The 23,383-nt window shown below is 30.2% G+C and overlaps 5 protein-coding genes and 4 pseudogenes across 9 annotated transcripts, besides 2 other annotated features; 5 read left to right on the forward strand and 4 right to left on the reverse strand.

Annotated features, from left to right (window-relative positions):
- Positions 1-1,022: 1,022 nt before the first annotated feature.
- Positions 1,023-9,095: a mobile genetic element.
- Positions 3,497-4,158, reverse strand: TVAGG3_0245980 (annotated as a pseudogene). Its single transcript has one exon. A coding segment is annotated over exon 1 (662 nt).
- Positions 8,103-8,201, reverse strand: TVAGG3_0245990 (uncharacterized protein; the record flags this gene model as incomplete). Its single annotated transcript, XM_051227854.1, has 1 exon — positions 8,103-8,201. A coding segment is annotated over one exon (99 nt), but the record flags the coding sequence as incomplete, so codon positions are not given.
- Positions 9,096-9,245: 150 nt separating the features above from the next.
- Positions 9,246-10,592, reverse strand: TVAGG3_0246000 (uncharacterized protein; the record flags this gene model as incomplete). The annotated part of the gene is made up of 1 exon (XM_051227855.1): positions 9,246-10,592. One exon carries the CDS (start codon positions 10,590-10,592, stop codon positions 9,246-9,248), a length of 1,347 nt encoding a protein of 448 aa, XP_051112841.1.
- Positions 10,593-10,955: 363 nt separating this feature from the next.
- Positions 10,956-11,171, forward strand: TVAGG3_0246010 (uncharacterized protein; the record flags this gene model as incomplete). The annotated part of the gene is made up of 1 exon (XM_051227856.1): positions 10,956-11,171. The coding sequence occupies one exon, from the start codon at positions 10,956-10,958 to the stop codon at positions 11,169-11,171; it is 216 nt and encodes a 71-aa protein (XP_051112842.1).
- Positions 11,172-13,402: 2,231 nt separating this feature from the next.
- Positions 13,403-23,383: part of a mobile genetic element that runs on past the window's edge.
- TVAGG3_0246030 (uncharacterized protein) lies at positions 13,527-14,480 on the forward strand (the record flags this gene model as incomplete). Its single annotated transcript, XM_051227857.1, has 1 exon — positions 13,527-14,480. One exon carries the CDS (start codon positions 13,527-13,529, stop codon positions 14,478-14,480), a length of 954 nt encoding a protein of 317 aa, XP_051112843.1.
- TVAGG3_0246040 lies at positions 14,716-17,972 on the forward strand (annotated as a pseudogene). Its single transcript has one exon. A coding segment is annotated over exon 1 (3,257 nt).
- On the forward strand, positions 19,682-20,002 carry TVAGG3_0246050 (uncharacterized protein; the record flags this gene model as incomplete). Its single annotated transcript, XM_051227858.1, has 1 exon — positions 19,682-20,002. One exon carries the CDS (start codon positions 19,682-19,684, stop codon positions 20,000-20,002), a length of 321 nt encoding a protein of 106 aa, XP_051112844.1.
- TVAGG3_0246060 lies at positions 20,849-21,792 on the forward strand (annotated as a pseudogene). Its single transcript has one exon. A coding segment is annotated over exon 1 (944 nt).
- On the reverse strand, positions 22,327-22,991 carry TVAGG3_0246070 (annotated as a pseudogene). The gene has a single exon. A coding segment is annotated over exon 1 (665 nt).

The following is a 23,383-nucleotide window of genomic DNA, read 5'->3' on the forward strand; positions in this document are numbered from 1 at the left end:
GATTGGAAGAGATGAATTTAATAAAGATGAATTTTTAAACTCAATCCCAAATTTAATTTTTATTTTTCTTTGACAACATCTCTCTTTCCATCATTACTGCATAACCGCATTTTCTCAGTTTTAGTGGTTTGTTATTTTTAGCAAGTTCTCGCATCATTTTTATCGTTTCCTCCTTGTTATGATTCGTGGTAAATTTTGAGCTTGTGGGGTATCCATTTATATAAAAATAAAATTTTGTTATCAGTTATTTTATCGTTAATGGTTTCAGGTTATTCAATAATTAATTATTTTTGAAGAACTGAAGGTGCTACCATGTTACCATGTCACCAGGTTAATTAACTTCTCTGAAAAAATGAGACAACATGACATTTTGACAACACAGCAGGAGGAAGGCATTTATGAATTATTTTTGAAGAACTGAAGGTGCTACCATGTTACCATGTGCTACCAGGTTAATTAACTTCTCTGAAAAAATGAGACAACATGACATTTTGACAACACAGCAGGAGGAAGGCATTTATGAATTATTTTTGAAGAACTGAAGGTGCTACCATGTTACCATGTGCTACCAGGTTAATTAACTTCTCTGAAAAAGTGTGACAACATGACATTTTGACAACACAGCAGCAGAGGAAGGCATTTATGAATTATTTTTGAAGAACTGAAGGTGCTACCATGTTACCATGTGCTACCAGGTTAATTAACTTCTCTGAAAAAATGAGAAACATGACATTTTGACAACACAGCAGGAGGAAGGCATTTATGAATTATTTTTGAAGAACTGAAGGTGCTACCATGTTACCATGTGCTACCAGGTTAATTAACTTCTCTGAAAAAATGAGACAACATGACATTTTGACAACACAGCAGGAGGAAGGCATTTATGAATTATTTTTGAAGAACTGAAGGTGCTACCATGTTACCATGTGCTACCAGGTTAATTAACTTCTCTGAAAAAATGAGACAACATGACATTTTGACAACACAGCAGGAGGAAGGCAAAAATAAATTCCAATCATACTTTATACTGCCTCATTTACAGGTATTTCATCGTCAGTAAATGAATCCTCATAATCGTTTGGTTCAACCTGTTTATATAATCCTTTCATTTTCTTCTTTCAAAACATAACACCATGTTTGTTTATCGTCTATTCTTCTATTGTTGACATATCTGTCTTTATATTCCGGATAAAAAAATATTTTATAAAAAACTAACTTTATTTTCTGACTTTCACAAAAGACCAAAAATAAACGCTTTACATGTATTTTTCAGCAACTTCGTCAAATAATTTTATAGCTTTATCTATCTCATCTACTTCAAACGTTTCTTTACCTTTCATGAGCACCATACATTTTCTCAAACTTTTCAAGTAGTTCTGTTTCTGCAGCTCTCATATCATTAACGAACACAACCTTGACTCTATTGACTGTACTGTCATATCTTTGAGTTATATTATATGTTCTTCCTATCTTATATCTCTTTGTATTGAAGTCCTTCGGTTTCTGAACGATGTAAAATAAGCCTTCACTGCAACGTTCCGTATCGAATGAACCATAAGTTATGAAGTTATATCCAACAACTGGGTCTAACCATAACAAAACTATTGTATAAGACTTTTGTCAATGAGATATGCTGTAGTTCCATAGAATCTTACCGATATCATAAGCTCAGGATTTCTTGTCAAAATTTTCTGAGTTGAAGCATTTCTAACCCAGTCGTTTGTTTTCTTTCCAGATGGAGATATAATGTCTGACAAAGAATATTTGTTGTATTTCTTTGAGTATCTTACGTTTAAATCACCTATTCTAACCACTTTGGTGTCATTGTCTATCTTTCTAACTGTTTCAAACTCAATGTTTGTCATTACTGTTCTTACATACAAAATAAAAATAATGAAATTCATTATTTTTGTTGCTGAATTCAATAAAAATATATTTTAGGTGAAGAGGTGAGATTTCACCAGTTTTCTCACCTAATTTTTCACCCCAGTATATTTATAAGCGTTTTACATGAATTGTACGATGTATATTTGAAATTCTAAACAATTTCGTAGCTTCTATTTCTTCTGTCAGTATGTCAAAAGTTTTAACAATGCCGAAAGTTTCTTTATACTTCTTCTTGACGTCAGATAGAAGGAAATCGTCAGCTGTTGGATAGTTTTTGTTCAGAAATGCTAACATGTCCATTTTATCTTCTGCTGGTTTCTCTACTTCTTTCTTTAAGTCAGCATAGTCGTTTCTCATACGTTCTATCTCTTTGACGAGTAGTTATATTTCCTCATTGCTGCTTTACATTTGAACATTGCGGATTCATTTTTGCGTTATACATTGAAATTTGACCTGCTAGAACAACTAAGGCGTCAATGGTTTTCTTTAACTCAAAAGTTGTTGGTTATTTGTCCATTCCATATTTTACATCTTTTATCTTTATCTCTTATCTGCCATACACATTCAGCAACTAATGAAACAAAGTTGTCGTATGTCTTAAACTCCCCAGATTTATATATGTCAGATGTTCTTATATACCATGTCGCAATCTTTGTTCATAACTTTATGGTTGCAATGAAAACCAAGGAATTCATAATTTACTTTACGTATGAACTTCTTTATTTCTACTGAGTCAGTTGGTTTCACTTCTATTTCATCGAATTCAGGAATAGTTAGTTTTTGCTGCTGAATTTCAGGCAATTTGGTAAATGGTCAATAATGTCCTGCATGTCATAAAGATACTGTTCATTTGTTTCATCTTTCGCACTACAGTCTAAATTACTTGTTAAAAGTTCTTGCTTAATTCTTTGTATTTCTGTCTCAAAAGTATATGAAGAAGGAATGAAGCTTTTCATCTCTACCAACATTGACGTAGGATTCATGACTAGCGAGTTTGGTGCTGTAGTTGTTTGAATTGTTGTTGTGCCGATTGTTGAAATCATATCTTTATACAAAATAAAAAATAAATAAAAATAAAACTAACTTTATTTTTCTATCTTAAGGAAATTCATGAAAATTCACGAGAAGCAAAAGCAATCTGAGCCGCTAAGCGGTGAGGGTGAAAAAGGAGTGAAAAGGAGGTGAAATCTCACCTCTTCACCTAAAATATATTTTTTGTCTGATTTACACTCATTACGATGAAGTCATGACAAATCATTTCCAGGACTGTTGTCAAAATGTCATGTTGTCTCATTTTTTCAGAGAAGTTAAATAACCTGGTGACATGGTGACGTAGTGACACCCTCAGTTCTTCAAAAAAAATTAATTATTGAATAACCTAAAAACCATAAACGTAAACATTAACGATAAAATTATTTCCAGGACTGTTGTCAAAAATGTCATGTTGTCTCATTTTCAGAGAAGTTAATTAACCTGGTGAGATGGTGACGTAGTGACACCCTCAGTTCTTCAAAAAATAATTAATTATTGAATAACCTAAAAACCATAAACGTAAACATTAACGTAAACATTTATTTTTGGTCGTTTATGACAAAAATAAATGGTTCATTTACTCACAAATATTTTGTACAAAACGACCCCAAACTTTTAACTTCTTTTCTGCAGCTTCTAATGCTATCTTAGCGAGTTCATATTCTCTAAATTCTCTCTTTAAATCTTCTTGTTCCCATTGGTCTAGTTCGTATGGAGAATCTCTATAACCATAATATATCTCACGTTCATGTTCTAATTGTTTTTCACACATTTTCCTAACTTCTTGTTCGAACAAAGGTTTAGCATTCTCTACTGTATCTTCAAGTTCTTCTTCATCTAATTTCTCATGAACTTTCTTGTCTATGGAGTCCATAATTTTTCCAACTGCTATGCAATATTTTGGAGAAGCCCACATTGCTATATAGTTTATAAGTCTTGGGTCTACATACGTTCCTCTAACTTGTTTGATTTCATCAGGAATTCCTGCATGAATTTTGTATAAAAAGCAACCGTCTGAATTCCCGCGTTGCTATATTCTTCACAAAATGCCTTATAATACTCTTCCCAGGACTTATTTTCCAACAACTTTCTAAAGTCTTTCCTAAACTGCTGACACATATTTGTTGCATTAATGTAACCATCCTTGTCTCTACGTAAGACTTCAATACCGTTATAAGTGCCTTTTGTGAATGTTTCGCCATTAGATTTGTTCGTGAATGTTTTTGCTTCGACTGACATTTCTGTTCTTACACACAAAATAAAAAAATAAAAATAATTCATAAATGCCTTCCTCCAGGACTGTTGTCAAAATGTCATGTTGTCTCATTTTTTCAGAGAAGTTAATTAACCTGGTGACATGGTAACATGGTAGCACCTTCAGTTCTTCAAAAATAATTAATTATTGAATAACCTGAAAACATGAGACTTTGTCTCCGGACTCTTTGAGTCACTTAACGTAAACATATATTTCTGCAGTTCATCCATTACTTCATTACCTAATTAATTACAGACATAAAATATATTTAGTTCATTCGGTAAGCCTTGACCCAAAGGTCTGGGCTCAAGTGTGTTTATTGAACGCGGTACCATGCGAATACAGTCACAAATGGTGGCATGTAATCTTTACCCGAGCCTGTTGGATTTGTTGTGAAAGTGTGTGAATGATTCCCTGTGGTTCCACAGAAAATACCTGTGCTTGAATCTACTGGGTCAGTTGTGATATCATATCTATTCATTCCCCATCTATCCGAACCCGCTGCAAGCATTTGTATAACCTCTTTTTGTTATTGAATGTGAATGATTACCTGTTGTGTTTGTAGTTCCTGTATGAGTGTGCGGTGGAAGGTTTGCTTCTTTAATTTTCTTCGAACCTCCTGTTTGCTTTTGAATATCTAGCACAGTATAAGAATTTATCTACAATCTGCTTCCACGTACCAAAACCTAAAACACTTGCTGGATTTGTTGAGTTCATTACGTATAAATAGAACCAAAGGATATAATGTTTGAAGTATTTCATTTTTCATGCTTGTAATCACATCATTTACTTCCGACTTCTTTGCATAATTTTCATCAACATAGTTTTACTGCTTTAAGTCTAAACATCCTGAAACCCATTCTGTATCGGCTTTAACTTTAAAAGTCTCAAATGTCCATTCATGATACCATTCAACCTTTTCTTTAATTTCATTATCTTTTCATCAACATAAACCAAATTTGCCTTCTTATTTAACTCACTATCCACATATTCCTTATCCACCTTCTTCATTATGTCATTTAGGAAACCTTCTATGAATTCTCATTTAAATTAAATCTTCCAATCTTCAAAACTTTAGGAAATGCATTTAATGCGTAATATCTCTGTTCTTCTGGTGGAATTGATGTTATATCATCCGTTATTCCTTTAATTTTGAATTCATAAATAAAATTCTTTTATATTTGATATCACTGCACCACCTTTGCAAACGAATTCGAAATGTTCATTTTTCAATACTATCTCCAAATCTCCATATTTCAACCTTTGCGTTGTTCTGCCGTCTTTGAATTATATGCATATATGGCGTATGTAATGGTCTGAAGGACCTGGGTGTTTTGCGCCTTAAGTTGCTGTTGTTTAATCATTTATTATGATTTAAAAATAAATATTTAATCCGTTATCTCATCGGCTATTTTCTCTATTTGAAATTGCCATAATATTTCATTCATAAATTCTAAATCACAATCAAATAGGTCAGTTATTCTAAATTTAATATTTGATAAATCTTTTTGAATGAAGAATAATGAATTCCCGGATAATTGAAATGGATATGATAAAGAAAATGTGTTTAAGTTGATGGATAAAATGTTTTGTATTGATGGGTAAGAGTTAGGGTCTAATTTTGATGTGAAAATCTCATTGGGGTATTAACTTTATCACATTTGATTAAAATGAAATTGGAACCAGTGTCAGAATACAAAACATCCCAACATCTTTTCAAATTTAATATTTCCAACAATGAACGAAGATGAGGAGTACAAAATTTAATTTTCAGCGGAATTTAATAAGGTTATTTATTTCATCAAGTTCAAAAAGTTTATCGGGTTTTGATTTAAAATTTTCTTCATACCATACGATAAATGATTCATTTAAATAACTTAAAATCATGTTAATATCCCATTTCCTATCACATTATTTATATACATATCATACGTTTTTTTCAAGGTCATCTTTAATAAATGATATATAATCTGAAGGGTCTAAAAAGAATGGGATTAAATTTACCACTCACAGAAACGAGAGTAACATTATAAATTCCGCTAACTGTTAAATTTAATTCACAACTATTATTCGAAATAATATTGATAATTACATTTTTATTACGAATAAAAATATGGTAAAGCGTTATTTTCCAATGATAAATAAACTAGAAAAGATTACCTCAAGAATTCATAAATTCAACGAATAAGAAATTCATTCATGTTATAAATTTTAGTGTTTTCAGAAAATATGAGTCAGTGTCATATTCATCAACAGGTTATATTTCACTTCATTCAAATTTAGTTCAATCAAACCATATAATGACCATTTCATAAGATTTTCAGATGGTATTAAAAATGTAATTGATAGATTAAAATATGAACAGATTGACAATATCGAATTTTGGAATTTTGGTTTAAATATCCCGATGGAAAAAAGATTGAAGTTAAAGATAAAGCTGATACTATAACAAAAACAATTACAATGACCGATCCAGATAGTGGGGAACAAAAAGAAAATAAACAAACGATAGAAACTGGTGAAAGGTCAATTATTATTGATTATGATTCAAAGGATTATTATTCAATAATGTTAATGCTTGAATATTAAATAGCCTTAACAAAGAATTTTTCAAGTGATATTTTATATTCATCAACTATTTTATTATAATATCATTATATGTTAAATGAAGTTCAGTTGTTGTTCCGTTCTTTGATATCTTAATTGTGCTAATATCCTTTATAGGATTTATTTTTGCAACTGTTCCGCAGCATAAACCTCATCATCTATGAAAAATTGAATCTTAACGTCTGAATCTTGAACATCACAAAGAATGGCGATAATGTGAATTAATGATTCATAAGGTAAAATAATTAAACCGGATTGATCAATTAAATTTATTATTGAATCATAATTATTAATTATTATATCACGGTAAATTTTCATTAATTCAGAATTAATGTCTATTTTATATGGGTTTCTCGATGTTTGATGAAAGAGGTGGGGGTATGTTGGATAAGTGGGAATTTCAACAGGTTCTTTACCGGGTTCAGATAAAATGATTGGGTCTCCATCTTCTTTATTTTGCTCCTCTCCTTTTTCGGTAAGTCACGAGTTAATAAATTTGGTTGAGTTGCTGACCTTGTTAATTCAGGGCTAACATTAACTTTAACATTTTGAATAATTCGTGATTTATCATCATTTACGTTATAACCAACCGTAATCTCTGCTTTTGCGTTAGTGTTCTTTTGACTAGTGAAACGTCTTCTCATTTATATTCGAATAAAAAAATATATTTAAACTTTTATTTTGCTGGAACTTTTGAATCTATTATTCCCTGTATTTGTTCATGAAGTTGATTTTTAGCTGTTTCATCGAAATTAATAGACCGAATATATTCATTAATTGCATTCTTATAATCATCTGATTTCTCAAATTTTCTTTTATCTGATTCCTTAACTAAATCATAAGTTAAACCGTTGCTGATATAATGGTTTCTTAATTAAATCTTTGAATGCTTGAGATAAAGCACCTGATGCAATTCTTGCTACTATAATTGGTTGGAATTGCTGTTTAAGTTCATCTTTAACATTTGCGAAAACTGGATCGAATAAAGCAACTTTAAAGAATTTCTTAGCTGAAATTTCAGGTCTAATATTTGCATATTGACCATCAAACTGGTTAGAATATCGTGGTAATCCATCCGGTCCCTCTTCAATAGCATTTAATTCTTCATTGAAATAAGAATATGGATTATGACGGTATGAATTAATTGGACCATTTTCACCTTCTCCAATGTATTGTTTAACAGCTTTTCCATTTTCATCAAATTGCATAGGATAACGTTCATTATATGCTTTACGTTTAGGATAATCAGATAGTTAATTTATAACCATTTATGACTTTAATATTACCTTGACCATCAGTAACGAAAACTTCATTTATACCATCAGGTTTTCCATTTGGACCCGTAATGTCTGCTTCGTGTGCTTCCCAATTTGGACCATGACGTTTGGCATATGCTTGAGCTTCTGGTAATGTTAAAACGTTTCTCATTTGTTTAACATCTTTTTGAAGACCAGCAACAATATGAACTAATTCTTTCATTCCATCAGGAACTTTCATAGTTCTATTATATGCACCCTTTTTGTTTGTCCCTTGTTTTAATGGAACCTGTAGAAGATTTGCCATTTCTGTCATGTTTAATTATAAATAAAAAATAAAAATTAATTATAAAAAGTTAATCAAATTTAACACTTCCTTTATTTAAATCAACTATTATTTTTCCATGTTCACCTAATTGCTGATATTGTGTGTAAAGTTCATTAATGCTCATTGGTAAATTCACTTGATAAAGCATAACGTTCAACTGTTGACGACTAAACCCACTGAAAATGAAAAGTGTTGATAGATTTGATTTAATGTTTGTGCTTAATGCTTTGAAGTATTGAACAGCCATAAAGAATGAACACTGAATGTGTCGACATTGAGTTAATAACTGATTAAAATATGATTTCTCATTTGTTATTAGTTTTGATTTCACTGCATCATCTAGAAAAATGAGTGAATGCAAAAATTCTCTATCAAAATTTGAAATAGAAAGTGTTTCAAATAATTCATCCCGTTGTTTATCAATAATTTTATCCTCTAATCCTTGCTTCTTGATTGTATTATATAATTCTTTATACATTAAAAAGTTTTTTAAATAATCTTCTGCTTCTTCTTGTGATAAATAAATAATTGGAATTTTGATTAAATGCTTTAAAGATTCAAATGTATCATCTGAAGGTGAACCTGAACGGTTGATATAAATTAACACATGTGAATAGGGGGAAGTGTTAGCAATAATGATAATTTGTTTTAATATCGTTAATGTTTTACCTTTATTTTGTTTACCAATTGCTGCAGTGATTGAATTTAAGTAACATTCAGAATATGGAATTTTCATTAATTTTTCCTTAGATAGAGCATTTCTATTATCACTCAATGCTTCATTAATCATATCATCTACGTATGTATTATATACTCCTGCTAATTCTTCATAAGGGGTGGATGAATTTAAATCCATTTAATCAAAAATAAATTTATAATTTTAAACATTTCTATTCATCAATATTTCATCATATGAACTTCTATACTGTGGTGGTGTACCTGTTGGATGATATTTCAAACCTTCATCCGGTGTCCATGTCCAATATGTAGTCCTAGTAAACCAAACCTGAGGAGGATTTGTCACCTTTGAACAGTAAGTGTCATTTTCACCCTGAATGATTGGATAAGCTTTCACTTGTACTGTAACTTGTGAGTTGAAAGTTTCTAATCCATCAAAGAATATACCCGCTCCATCACGTTGAACTGGAATAGTGCATAAGAATGAAGTTTGGTCTTTCCATGTTCTAGCTAATGGCGTGCCATCATCATCATTCAGTGGTCTAGTTAATGAGTCCTCGTATTCTTCTGTGCATTCATTCACTCCATCTAAATCAGAAGCTTGAAGCATACGTGTAAAGAATATGTCACCCACTGTGGTCATCGCTTGATCGGGGAAGTTTCTGGAATCTATAGTGACCTGAAGACCTCGAAGCATTGGATTTTCTAAAACTGTTCTTTGCATTGCATTCTTCGGAAATGTTAACACAACATCTGTAACATTATGAAGAGCGTATGAGAAATCTGAGCTAATACCTTCAGGAGTGATGCAACCTCCATTTAGTGAACGAACGTCAATATGTTGAGCTGGAATCATGAATGGATCTTCCTTACTGAATAAACGTGGTATTGCTTTAACTGATTCTTCAATTAAACCGTATCCTGGTGTAATGCATTTATCCTCTAAAACTTCCATCTTTGTGCATGAAATAATAACGTCATCAACTGTTGCGTCAGCAGATGTAGCGGCTAAGCTTGTAATTAATTTGGCAGGAAGTCCGATTTGTTGGAATTTGCGATCATATTTATAAACATGATTCATAATCTTTTCATAATTTTCATCAGTTATCTTTTCATAAACGTAATTTTGTAAATCAGCAACTCTTAACGGGTCAACCTGACAAAATACTAAAGTATCCCTGAAAACATAATATTTAAGAATGATATCACCAAATGATTTAGGATAATCATCGAACGCCTGAAATGCTAACAAATCATTTACCGGAATAATCATATCAAAAGTGACATCAACTTCTTCATTTGCTTTCTTGAAAACTTCTGAAGGGTCAATATATTTACCACATACTGAGTTATCATATTTTTGAACATTATTATATAACGAATGAACAAACTTTTTAACTTTCCTTTCTGATTTTGGTTTATATGTTGCAAATGCGAAAGATTCACGGGCGCAATCCATCTGAAGATAACCGGCATCACCTCTTTCGGTTTCTACTTCTAATTGTTTAAAGCTTTGATTTGATGATTTGTAACCAACGAATAAACGCATGCATTTAAAAGCGGCATCACATGTGAAAGCTTTATTTGAAACTAGAGTTGCTTTAACTTTGCGTTTAATATATGTGTCACCTAATTGGTTCACATCATGAGCCGGATTTGTAATTCTTAAATGAGTTTGTTTATCATCAAAATATGGAGTATCAGAGTCATAGCATGAACTTTCAAGTTCTCTATAATATCTTCTACCGTCATTCTTTGCGAATATTTCATTTATCTTTTCGAATGAATGAAACACATTTCCATTAATCGGTTTAGTGTTTGGCACCAAATAGTTAGTCGTCATTTATTATTAAATAAAAAATCAAAATTAAAAGATGAAAATGAATTTTTAATTTTAATGAAATAATCAACTATGGCTGCAGGTATATTTAAGAAACTGTGGGATAAAGTAAAAAGAGGAGCGCATAAAGTTTGGGAAACAATGAAGAAAGGAGCAAATTGGATATTTAAGAATAAAGAAGCAATTAGTGACGTTGCTGAATCAATAACACCAAAAGCTGCCCCAATAAGAGAAGTTTTAAATAAAGGAGAAAAAGTTTATCAAAGACTACAACCGATACTAAGATAAAAATAATATTTATTTATTTTTCCACTATCTACCTCCTATTTTATTAAGTATTCCTTCAGCTATTCCACCAATTGCGTTACCTGCTTGTGCTCCCATCGCCGGATTACCTGCTTTAGTACCTAATACCCCACCTATGATAGTTCCTGCCGTTTTCGCTACTGGTGCCAAAAGTTTGCAATGGGTTTAATAATCTTTTTATGAACCCAACCCGCAGCTTTCTTAATTCCATCCCATAATTTTTTAAAGAATCCTGCCGCCATTTCTGATTTAATATTAATTAAAAAATATATTTCATCACTTATATTCTAATTTTTATTTAATGATAAATGAAACCGATTTTAAAAATAAATGAAACAGAGGAGGAAGAAATAAATGAAAGTGAAAATGTTCAACAAAAAATAAACGTTGTTAAACCAATTACTGAAATAAAAATTTTTTCATCTGTTGAAGAATTTAATGACTATTATGCTAACAATAAAAAATTATTTGAAGAATTGACAACGTGTAAATTGAATAAAATGTTTAAAGTTGATGGATTCAAAATTTCAAAAAAAAAAGGGGGTTAGTTTGAAATCTATTCCTCAATCAAGAATCACCTCATTAATGAAAATAGATGATTTAACAAAAAGAATAGAAGAGATTGAAGAAAGAGAAATCAATAATTGATTTCATAAATTCAAATAATCATTAGTTTCTTAAAGTTCTATGTTGAACTCATCAAATTCTTCTTCATCATTACCATTACTCTTTCAACTCTATCTTTTGATAGTCTTGCGTTTAATTTTTCGTAAGAAGTTTATTTTTTAAAAATTTTTTATTTTTTCATTTTTTATTTCATTATGGTAGTGAATCTTTTATTCATGAAAATAATTATTTCTAATTTCTTTTACTCGTTTATGAGGTCTTTGATTATGACTCCATTGATTCCATTCAGGATTTAAACAATGTTTAATTAATCGCGGAATATCTGACATCATCTATATATAGCTTCTTTTATAAAAGATAAAAAATAAATTATTTTAAAATTAATGTTAATTTTTAATGATTTATTTCATTATGTTTGGGCTGAGTGTAAATGTCTTACAATTTTGAAAATTTTTTAAATCTTGATTTATTCAAAAATAAGAATAAAAACCGTAAGAATCATACATTTTTTACTTCATATGTTAAAAAAAATGATACAAAATCGCTCGATATTGTATGAATTCTTACGTTTACAAAAAAAGTCACACAACCCTTCCACATATACTACTAATGTGAATATCAAGCTAAAGTTGCATATCATCCAAAAATATATTATGTAACAACACAAATTTGTTTTGATACTCAAATACTCTGCAAATTTTTGTGTTTAAAACTAAATGCACATTCCTCAAATAAGGAAAGCTTCACTTGAAGATTACATAGCAAAATAAGGGCTAGCACCTGAGTCTTTTTGGAATTATCTGGCCAAGATTACAATTGATTAGAGTTTCAACAATTGGAATAACTCATTTGACTGATTTTAAATCAATGAACAAATAATTGGATGTAAATGATAAAATTTATGCATATCATTGCAATAAATCAAAATTATAAATCATTTTTAGAAGTAGTAGGATAAGGCGGGGTGTGTGACTTTTTTTGTAAACGTAAGAATTCATACAATATCGAGCGATTTTGTATCATTTTTTTAACATATTAATTTTAAATTAAAGTTATTTTTTTATTCTTACATAAATGACCCAACAAGTAAAACCAGATAAAATAGATTATCGAATTTTAGAGGATGGTGTTCCTGTTTATATTCAAAGATTTAAAGGGAAGCAATATTATAGAATTGTTAATCCTGAATACATAAAACATTTATTTAAAAAGGAAGACTGTGAATTATTAAACGTTAATGAATATGAAACCAATAAATCAAAATTGAAATATAAATATATTGGAAGTGATGAAAGATGCAAAGATAAAGATAAAGTTTATACAGTTTCATATAATGAATGGAAAACCAATAAGATAAGAAAACATTTAGGAGATTATGGTAAAAGTTCTGAATTCTTCAAATCTAGTATGTACGAGAGAGTAAAAGAAATTAGAAATAATTATTTTCATGAATGAAAGATTCACTACCATAATGAAATAAAAAATAAAAAATAAACTTTAAAAATTCATGTCTTACATTTTTGAATAATTTATTTTTTTTTTATTTTGTATGAAATGAGCGTCAAAACTAACGACGTTAAAAAATTGGGATTCACAAACGAGGAAATAAAGGATATATTAGATGAGATGTGTTATGAAGTTAGTAAATATTATTTAAGAAATTGTCAAAAATTTGCCGAGTTATTAAATGATTTAGATTATGATGGAAAAATGAATAAAGATGATGTTATAAATTTCTTATATCCCACATCTGAAGAAGAAAAACCTAAAGAACCTGATGTTTTCCCTGAATATTATGAAGAACGGATTAAAGATGATGATGAATACAATGAAATTGAAAGACTGGAAAAAATAAGAGATGAAATAGATGAAAAAATTAAGGAATTAAGCGAAGTTGAAAAATATAATGAAAATGAAGTAGAGGGTTTAATGAATATCCCAGCTTCAGAATCAGCAGTTCAAAAATCTCATGAAGAAAGATATAAAAATTATGTCTCAGAATCAACACAAAATTTATTAGATGGCGAAATAGATGAAACACTTTCAGAAGAAGGTACTAAATTTATTCGTAAACATAAGTTACAATTTATTGATAATGAAAAATACCCTTGTATCTTACTTTCACCCCCTCTCGATTCTGAGAAATTCAAAAAAGCTCTTAAAAATGTGACATATGCAACTAATACGATTAAGAAAGAAGATCATGATATTTACACAAATTATTATTTAAATAAATGCACGGGTGTTGATAAAGTTTTTGATTTATTAGATAAAATATCAAAAGAAACCATTGGAACATATAAAATTTTGTGTGATTGTGGTTTCATTATTGAAGATACTAATAATGTTTCATATGAAAGAACAGCACCGAAGGAAGACGAAGTTGAAAGGTCTATACCATTCGTTATTAAGAATATAAAAGATATGAAAACTTATAAACATTATATTTATTCATTTATTTCAGAAAAAATGGAAGCAACCCATAAAACATCTTCTCATCATTTTATAGCTATTCATACATTCCTTTTCAAAGTTGTGAAATTAAATAAGACAGGAATTAGATTTAATGTATCAGGGTACGCATTCTTGAGTAAATTAAAATGTATTCGTCACGTCGCAGATGATAAAAATTTATGTGTTCTTAATTCATTTTATGGGCTTTAAAAAATAAACTTTATTTTTATTTATTTTTTAATTTTTTATTCTTACATAAATGAACAAAAACGGAACCGCTAAAATGAATGATAATCAAATTAGAGCAGAAGGTAGAAGGTTATTTAAACGCTTCTATAACATTCCTGATGGTGTTAATCCTAAAACTCGTAGAAGTTATTTAAATGAAGCAATAGATTCATATGAAGGGTTTGACATTTCATCAGAAAGTGAGAGATTAGCGAGAATGTTAAATGTTAATATTGATTTCTATTATTGTGATCCTCAACCAGAAGACGTGGACATAAATAAGGTAGACTTTCCATTAGTGGATTCAATAATGATAGATCCAGAATTTGAAACAGTAAATATTTTATTAACACAGAGTCCATGTGGAAAACTTCACGCTGACAGAATAACAGACGTTGAAGCACTCACCGGCTATAGAGTTTGTCCATATTGTAAAGAAGAAGTTTATTCTATCCGTGATGATCCAGAAAGGAAAAACCAAAGAAGATTTTTAAAGCATTGTGAGAAATGTAAAGAAAATAATGGAAGATTAATTCAAGACGTTCAATTGCAAAAGACACAGCAACCATATGCACCACATATTACGAAACAGAAGATATATCAGTGGTTATTAGCTCACAATTTGCAGAAATATTATAAACCGACAAGATATTATATTACTTTTGACTTCGAAACATTAGAGACTAAAGAAGAATTACAACTTTCCGAGTGTGCAACTTTGAACGCTTACTTAAAACCATTCATGGTATCATCAACGGTTAAATTAAATGATAAAACATATACGAGGAATTTTTGCTTAACTTCGAGTGATTCTTTTATTTCTGATTGGATTGAGTTTTTATTTTCAACCTGTTCATTAGTTACTAAATCAAATATTGAACAATATGAAGAATTAATGAAGTCCCATACATTAAATGAGAAACAAAAGGAAGCATTTAAAGAACTTCTAGATGAGGAATTCAATAAAGTGAATATCATAGGTTTTAATTCGGGAAAGTTTGATTTAAATTTAATTCTTCCTGATTTAAACACTGCAAAATGGAAAATAAAATCAATGCTGGGTTCATCTTCACAATTTAAGCAAATCATTGTAAAGAAAACAAACGTTCCATATGAATTGAGATTTATTGACATCAGAAATTATATAGCGGGCGGGACATTAGACCAATTCACTCAAGATTTCGGAAACAATAAATCACGTGTTAAATCCTTTTTCCCTTATCAATTCATCACATGGGAGAATTACGAAGAAGAATTATATAAAGAGGAACCATTCACGAAAGATTCATTTTATTCAGCATTAACTCAAGAAACTATATCAGATAGTGATTATCAAATATATCTCAATGATGCTAAAAATTTTAAGAATAGATTAGAATATTTTATTCATTATTGCAATAAAGATGTTGAAATTATGATTGACCCAATCGATAAAATTATTGAAGAAACATTTGTTTATAAAATTGACATGCTTCATAATCTTTCTTTATCATCGAATGCTTCAATGATTCGTTACGCTTTAGCATATAAAGACTTTAATCCTAATGAAAAATATCCTGAGGAAGAGATAGAATCAAGTTTTGAATTAACGAAAAAGTATTGGAAATATAAAATTGAATCATATAAGAAACAAGATGAAAAAGCAGAAAGGGATACTAAAAATAATGTTTCAATGGATGATTTTCAATACTATCACGATTTAATCCTTTCATCTAAATGTAAAATGTGTGGTAAAGCGTTTACATATGCAAATAAACCAACATTGGATAGAATCGATAATGAAAAACCACATACCAAAGAAAATTGTCAGTTAATGTGTTGTTATTGCAATGTCGTAAAATCAAATAAAGATGAAGATGTTCAACGTTTAAGAATCAATTTAAGAAATTATGCATTAAAAAATAATTTACCAATGACTTTAGATTCGGTTGAAGCTTATCACATTCTCCGTAATGGAATTACTGGTGGTTTATCAAATGTTCAACATAGAGTAAATCTTAAAGGAATCACGCGCATTAATAAACTTTCATATAGTCCAGAAACTAAAACTGTATCAAATGAGGACACCACCAACATTATGACCCATTTCGTTGGAGTTGACTTTAATTCATTATATCCTTCATCATTTTCATCTAATCCTCATGATTTCATTCAATATACTGACCATAAAATGTATATGCCGGGAAGATTGAATGGTGTTATCATTTGTGATACAGCAACAAAGAAAGCAAAAGCACTGGGAATAATTAAGAAGAAAAATACTTTATTCGTTGCTGAAGTAAAGGGTCACATTGATGAAAAAATACATTAATGATTACATAAACTTTTTACCGATAATAAGAAACTTAGATATTATCACAGATGAAAAAACAATTGGTAGTTTTATGTATAATTACATGAAATCAAACAATCTACCAGTTGACCAGAAACAGAGGAAATTAACTCAGTTAGCATCAACACACAACCAATATCAACCATTTTCTTCTTATTATCTTTGGTATCTAATAGGCAAATTTCATTTTATCATTGATGATATTCAATCAATTTTAACATTTACGAAAAACACTTGTTTTAATGAATTTGCGAACAAATTTATGAACGAAAGACAAAAGGCTGAATTAGAAGGAAATAAAGGGAAAAGTTTATTTTGCAAGATTTCGCTTAATGGATCATATCGATGCAATGAATACACAAAATTACGCAAAGACTAAAATAATGAATGCACAGAAGGCACGCGTTGCATGTATGTCAAATAAGTTTAAAAACATAAGAGAAATAGGTGAGGATACATATCAAGTGATGCTCAAAGATAGATTTTATAGATGTGATACATGTTTACAAGAGGCATTTTTTACTTTAGATAATGCTAAATACTGGTATTTAGTTTTCATTTATGATTTTATGTATAAATGCATGAATCTTAATCGTTTTCATTTCATTGAAGGTGATACTGATTCATCTTATTGGGCTATTGCTGGCGATCCAAGTCTTCCTAACACTCAAGCATTTCAGGCGATTGTAACCGATAAAAAATTTTATGATAAAAACATTTTCAAATTCGCACCATTTGATTTCTTCTGTTTTGATGAGAAATTTAAACCTAAATTAAAGAATAAAGCTGAAGAAAAAGCACATGAGAAGAAGTTATTGGGTTTAGCAATTGAGAAACAAGGTGATAACATGGTTGCTTTATGTCCTAAGTGTTATACATCATTCAACGGTTCAATTGATGGAAGTGATTTTAAAAAGATTGCACAAAAAATGAAGGGTGTTAGTTTAAGACAAAATAAGCAATTAACACCTAAAAAATATTTGGATATAATAAATGATAAAGTGATATTTGATGGTCAAAATATTAATTTACAACTTAAAAACGGGTCAATGACTCGCTTAACAATCGGTAAGACTGCATTAACAGGAGCACACACTAAGGCTGTATGTTGTGAAAATGGATGTTGTATGCCATTTATTTAATACAATTTAAAATTTTAATGAAATGCCACAGAAGAGACAAAAGGAACCGTTAATGATGCGATTCAATATGTAAATAATGGTTTTGATACTATGATTCAAAGAGGTGGGCACCCTTAAAACACTTATTTTATTTTTATATAAATGGATAACACAGATTTAAAAATTTTAATTGATGATTTAGTATTTAATCAAAATTTTCTTGATTATTACGATTTAAAATCATATCTCCAAAAACATAATAACAACGGGTGATGATATGGAATATTATTATCCATATTATAAAAATGAAATTTTGAAATATCATAATAAAATAATTTCTGAAATTAAAGACAAAATTAAAAATAATAATATACAAAGGGAAAAACTAAATCACAACTTAAACAGTTGAAAGATTTCAAAAATAAAGTATTAACAGAAGAAGATATTGATGAATTATATAATTTATATAATCCTGAGCCACAAAAACCAAAGCCGAGGTCTAAAGTAGCAAATGTTCAACAGCCAAATGTTCAACAGCTAAAGGTGCAAAACGCCCTAACCCTTCAGACCATAAATGAAGCACAAGCTTTAATTTATGATTCATTAGTTAAACCATATTCAACCGACTTTTAAATGAAGATCAACTTTTGGAATTCATCCTTCAACATAAACTCGAAGCGGGAAAGTATATCAAACCTTTATATACAGCATATTTAAAACAAATGAATAGAATACATCCAGAATTAATGAAGGGGGAATGAATTCCAAAATCAAAGCAGATAAAATTAAACCACTTGCAACACCAAAACCTCCAACGACAGTACCGCCTCCTCCTTCAGTTAATCCTTCATCATTCACTTTATTATATCCATTTCAAACATTAAAGAAGCAAAAAGATTTTAAAAAGGATTTCAAGATATTAAATAAACCAATTGACCCGAAAATTCAACCGTTAAAGGAAAAATTTAGTCGCCCTTCATTTGCTCCATATCCATATTCATACGAAATCGATCATCTGGAATATTCAAAAGGAAACGTTACTTATTTATTTGCCATTAACATTAACACTAGATATTTATATTGCATTCCAGTGAAAGGGAAAACAAAACAGGAAACAAGAAGAGCTATACAATACTTACTAGATCATGAAAGAGTAGATAATATCAGGGGTGATGGTGATAAAGGATTTCAGGCAGCTATGGCTCATTATTTCCCACAAATTAATTTTTTCTTTTCATCCTCTCCATATACGTTTCATAATAAAATAGTTGATGCGGTAATGAGAACTCTTAGAGATGCGTTAGGGGTTAACGGTCAGATATACTGGGATGGAAATCATGACTCCATCATACAACAGTTAGTATATTATTACAATAATACATGGCATAGAACTATAAACATGAAACCGGTGGAAATGAAAAATGATATTTCAAAAGAATGGGAATATATTAGAAAGCAAATGGAAAGGTTAAATGATGTTAAACGTGAACAAATTAATTCGGGGCTCATGAATTTTAAACAAGGGGATAAAGTTTTGATTCATCTCGATTATGGAAAAACTGATAAATCAATGACAAAAAGAAGACGAAGATTTGACACAATAGCTGAATTTGTTAGATATATTAACGGCAATGCATTAGTTGAAGTTGACAATAAATTAATAGAAATTCCGATTTATTTTATTACTCCATTATATTTAAATAATATTTAATTTTTTTATTTCGTAAGAAATGAGTGACAACAAAGCAGTCAAGAGTCCTGATTTAATTAAGATTCAGAGTCCAGACGATGAATATAAAAAGAAACTAAACAGAATTAAATCAAAAATATGCTATTACAAAAAGAAGCCGCAATGCGGTGGGGTTGATGCCCATAAAACTAATGGAACTGAAAACGATGAAGAGAAGAAGGAAATAATCGAAAAGTTAGAAACTTACCGTTCAATCCTTAAACTGAGTGAAGCAAAAATAAAAGAATTTAATAGAATAAATAAATTGATTGGAAGAGATGAATTTAATAAAGATGAATTTTTAAACTCTATCCAAATTTAATTTTTATTTCTCTTTGACAACATCTCTCTTTCCATCATTACTGCATAACCGCATTTTCTCAGTTTTAGTGGTTTGTTATTTTTAGCAAGTTCTCGCATCATTTTTATCGTTTCCTCCCTTGTTATGATTCGTGGTAAATTTTGAGCTTGTGGGGTATCCATTTATATAAAAATAAAAATTTGTTATCAGTTATTTTATCGTTAATGGTTTTCAGGTTATTCAATAATTAATTATTTTTGAAGAACTGAAGGTGCTACCATGTTACCATGTGCTACCAGGTTAATTAACTTCTCTGAAAAAGTGTGACAACATGACATTTTGACAACACAGCAGGAGGAAGGCAGTTATGAATTATTTTTGAAGAACTGAAGGTGCTACCATGTTACCATGTGCTACCAGGTTAATTAACTTCTCTGAAAAAGTGTGACAACATGACATTTTGACAACAGTCGGGGAAATAAATGTTTACGTTAATGTTTTGTCATGATTTCATCGTATATGCTTTGTCATGATTTCATCGTTAATGTTTTGTGAAGAATATAGCAACCGCCGGAATTCAGACGGTTGTTTTTTTTATACAAAATTCACGCAGGATTAATGCAAAAATAAATTCAAATCATACTTTATAAAGCATCATTTACAGGTATTTCATCGTCAGTAAATGAATCCTCATTATCGTTTGGTTCAACCTGTTTTATGTTAGCATGTTAGAATCTAACACGTTTTCTAACCACTTTTCTACATGGTCTAAAACTCTCGAAAATCATGAATTTTTGACATTTCCTTATGAAAGAAAAATAACGCTAATTTTTTTCTAAGAAAAATTTTTATTTTGTATGTAAAGATATGATTTCAAACAATAGGTTCTACAAACACTTCAAACAACAACTTCACCAAACTCTTTAGTTATGAATCCAACATCTATGTTAGTAGAGATGAAAAGCTTCATTCCTTCTTCATATACTTTTGAGACAGAAATACAAAGAATTAAGCAAGAACTTTTAACAAGTAATTTAGACTGTAGTGCGAAAGATGAAACAAATGAACAGTATCTTTATGACATGCAGGACATTATTGACCATTTACCCAAATTGCCTGAAATCCAACAACAAAAGCTCACTATTCATGAATTCGATGAAATAGAAGTGAAACCAACTGACTCAGTAGAAATAAAGAAGTTCATACGTAAAGTAAACTATGAGTTTCTAGGATATCATTGCAACCATAAAGTTATGGACAAAGATCGCGACATGGTATATAAGAACATCTCTGACATATATTAATCTGGGGAGTTTAAGACATACGACAACTTTGTTTCATTAGTTGCTGAATGTGTATGGCAGATAAGAGATAAAGATAAAAGATGTAAAATATGGAATGGACAAATAAAACCAACAACTTTTGAGTTAAAAGAAAACCATTGACGCCTTAGTTGTTCTAGCAGGTCAAATTTCAATGTATAACGCAAAAATGAATCCGCAATGTTCAAAATGTAAAGCAGCAATGAGGAAATATAACTACTCCGTCAAAGAGATAGAACGTATGAGAAACGACTATGCTGACTTAAAGAAGAAGTAGAGAAAACCGCAGAAGATAAAATGGACATGTTAGCATTTCTGAACAAAAACTATCCAACAGCTGACGATTTCCTTCTATCTGATGTCAAGAAGAAGTATAAAGAAACCTTCGGCATAGTTAAAATTTTTGATATTCTTCGTGAAGAAATAGAAGCTACAAAACTGTTTAAAGTCATGAACCATCGCAACATATACCATGTAAAACGTTTGTAAATAGTTATGTTAGAAAAAGTGGTTAGAAAACGTGTTAGATCTAACATGCTAACATAAACATTATTTTTTGGTGTAAATAAATGGTACCTTTAATGATATCATGACTGTTCTCGTTCATGTCTGATTTACATCTAATGAAAAAGTTTAGAAGAATTTTCTTTATTCTTTCTGGTATATTTTTTGTCTTTCCAGTACTCCCGCTCTAATGGTCCCAGATGAGTTGGTTTAGATTCTCTCAAGTTCTTAGATGGTAATAAACATCTTCAACGCCTCCTTCATAAGTCATGACAAATCATTTCCCGACCTGTTGTCAAAATGTCATGTTGTCATCATTTTTCAGAGAAGTTAATTAAGCCTGGTGCACATGGTGACGTGGTGACACCTTCAGTTCTTCAAAAATAATTAATTATTGAATAACCTGAAACATGAGACTTTGTCTCCGGACTCTTTGAGTCACTTAACGATAAAATATATTTTTGGTCATGGGCTATGCCCCGCCACTTCATGTCTTTATGACAAAAATAATGAGTTCATTTACTCACAATATTTTTTTACAAAACGACCCCAAGCTTTTAACTTCTTTTCTGCAGCTTCTAATGCTATCTTAGCGAGTTCATATTCTCTAAATTCTCTCTTTAAATTTTCTTGTTCCCATTGGTCTAGTTCGAATGGAGAATCTCTATAACCATAACATATCTCACGTTCATGTTCTAATTGTTTTTCGCGCATTTTCTAACTTCTTGTTCGAACAAAGGTTTAGCATTCTCTACTGTATCTTCAAGTTCTTCTTCATCTAATTTCTCATGAACTTTCTTGTCTATGGAGTCCATAATATCTTTGACATAAAATGCATACTTTACAGAGCACCATTCAGCAACAAAATGAACGAGGTTAGGATGTATGTAAATACCTTTGAATTCATTTATAACACCCTTTGTAAGCTCATAAAATGCTTGTTTTGAGGTCGAGCCACTTTTGGCTCCACCGTATTCGTTCATCCAAAACTCAAGAATTTCCTGCATTTTAGCACTATTGAGAAATCTGTTTAAATGGTTTAACTTTCCTGCTTCTCTTGCCATCTTTGTTGCATTTATATAACCATCCTTGTCTCTACGTAAGACTTCAATACTGTTATAAGTGCCTTTTGTGAATGTTTCACCATTAGATTTGTTCGTGAATGTTTTTGCTTCGACCGACATTACTGTTCTTACATACAAAATAAAAAATAAATAAAAATAATTTTAAAACTAACTTTATTTTTGTACTGCATCAAATTTTCATTAATGTTGTCAAAATGTCATGTTGTCACACTTTTTCAGAGAAGTTAATTAACCTGGTAGCACATGGTAACATGGTAGCACCTTCAGTTCTTCAAAAATAATTCATAACTGCCTTCCTCCTGCTGTGTTGTCAAAATGTCATGTTGTCACACTTTTTCAGAGAAGTTAATTAACCTGGTAGCACATGGTAACATGGTAGCACCTTCAGTTCTTCAAAAATAATTCATAACTGCCTTCCTCCTGCTGTGTTGTCAAAATGTCATGTTGTCACACTTTTTCAGAGAAGTTAATTAACCTGGTAGCACATGGTA

Source organism: Trichomonas vaginalis, chromosome IV (genome assembly GCF_026262505.1).
Source record: "Trichomonas vaginalis G3 chromosome IV, whole genome shotgun sequence".
NCBI lineage: Eukaryota > Parabasalia > Trichomonadida > Trichomonadidae > Trichomonas > Trichomonas vaginalis.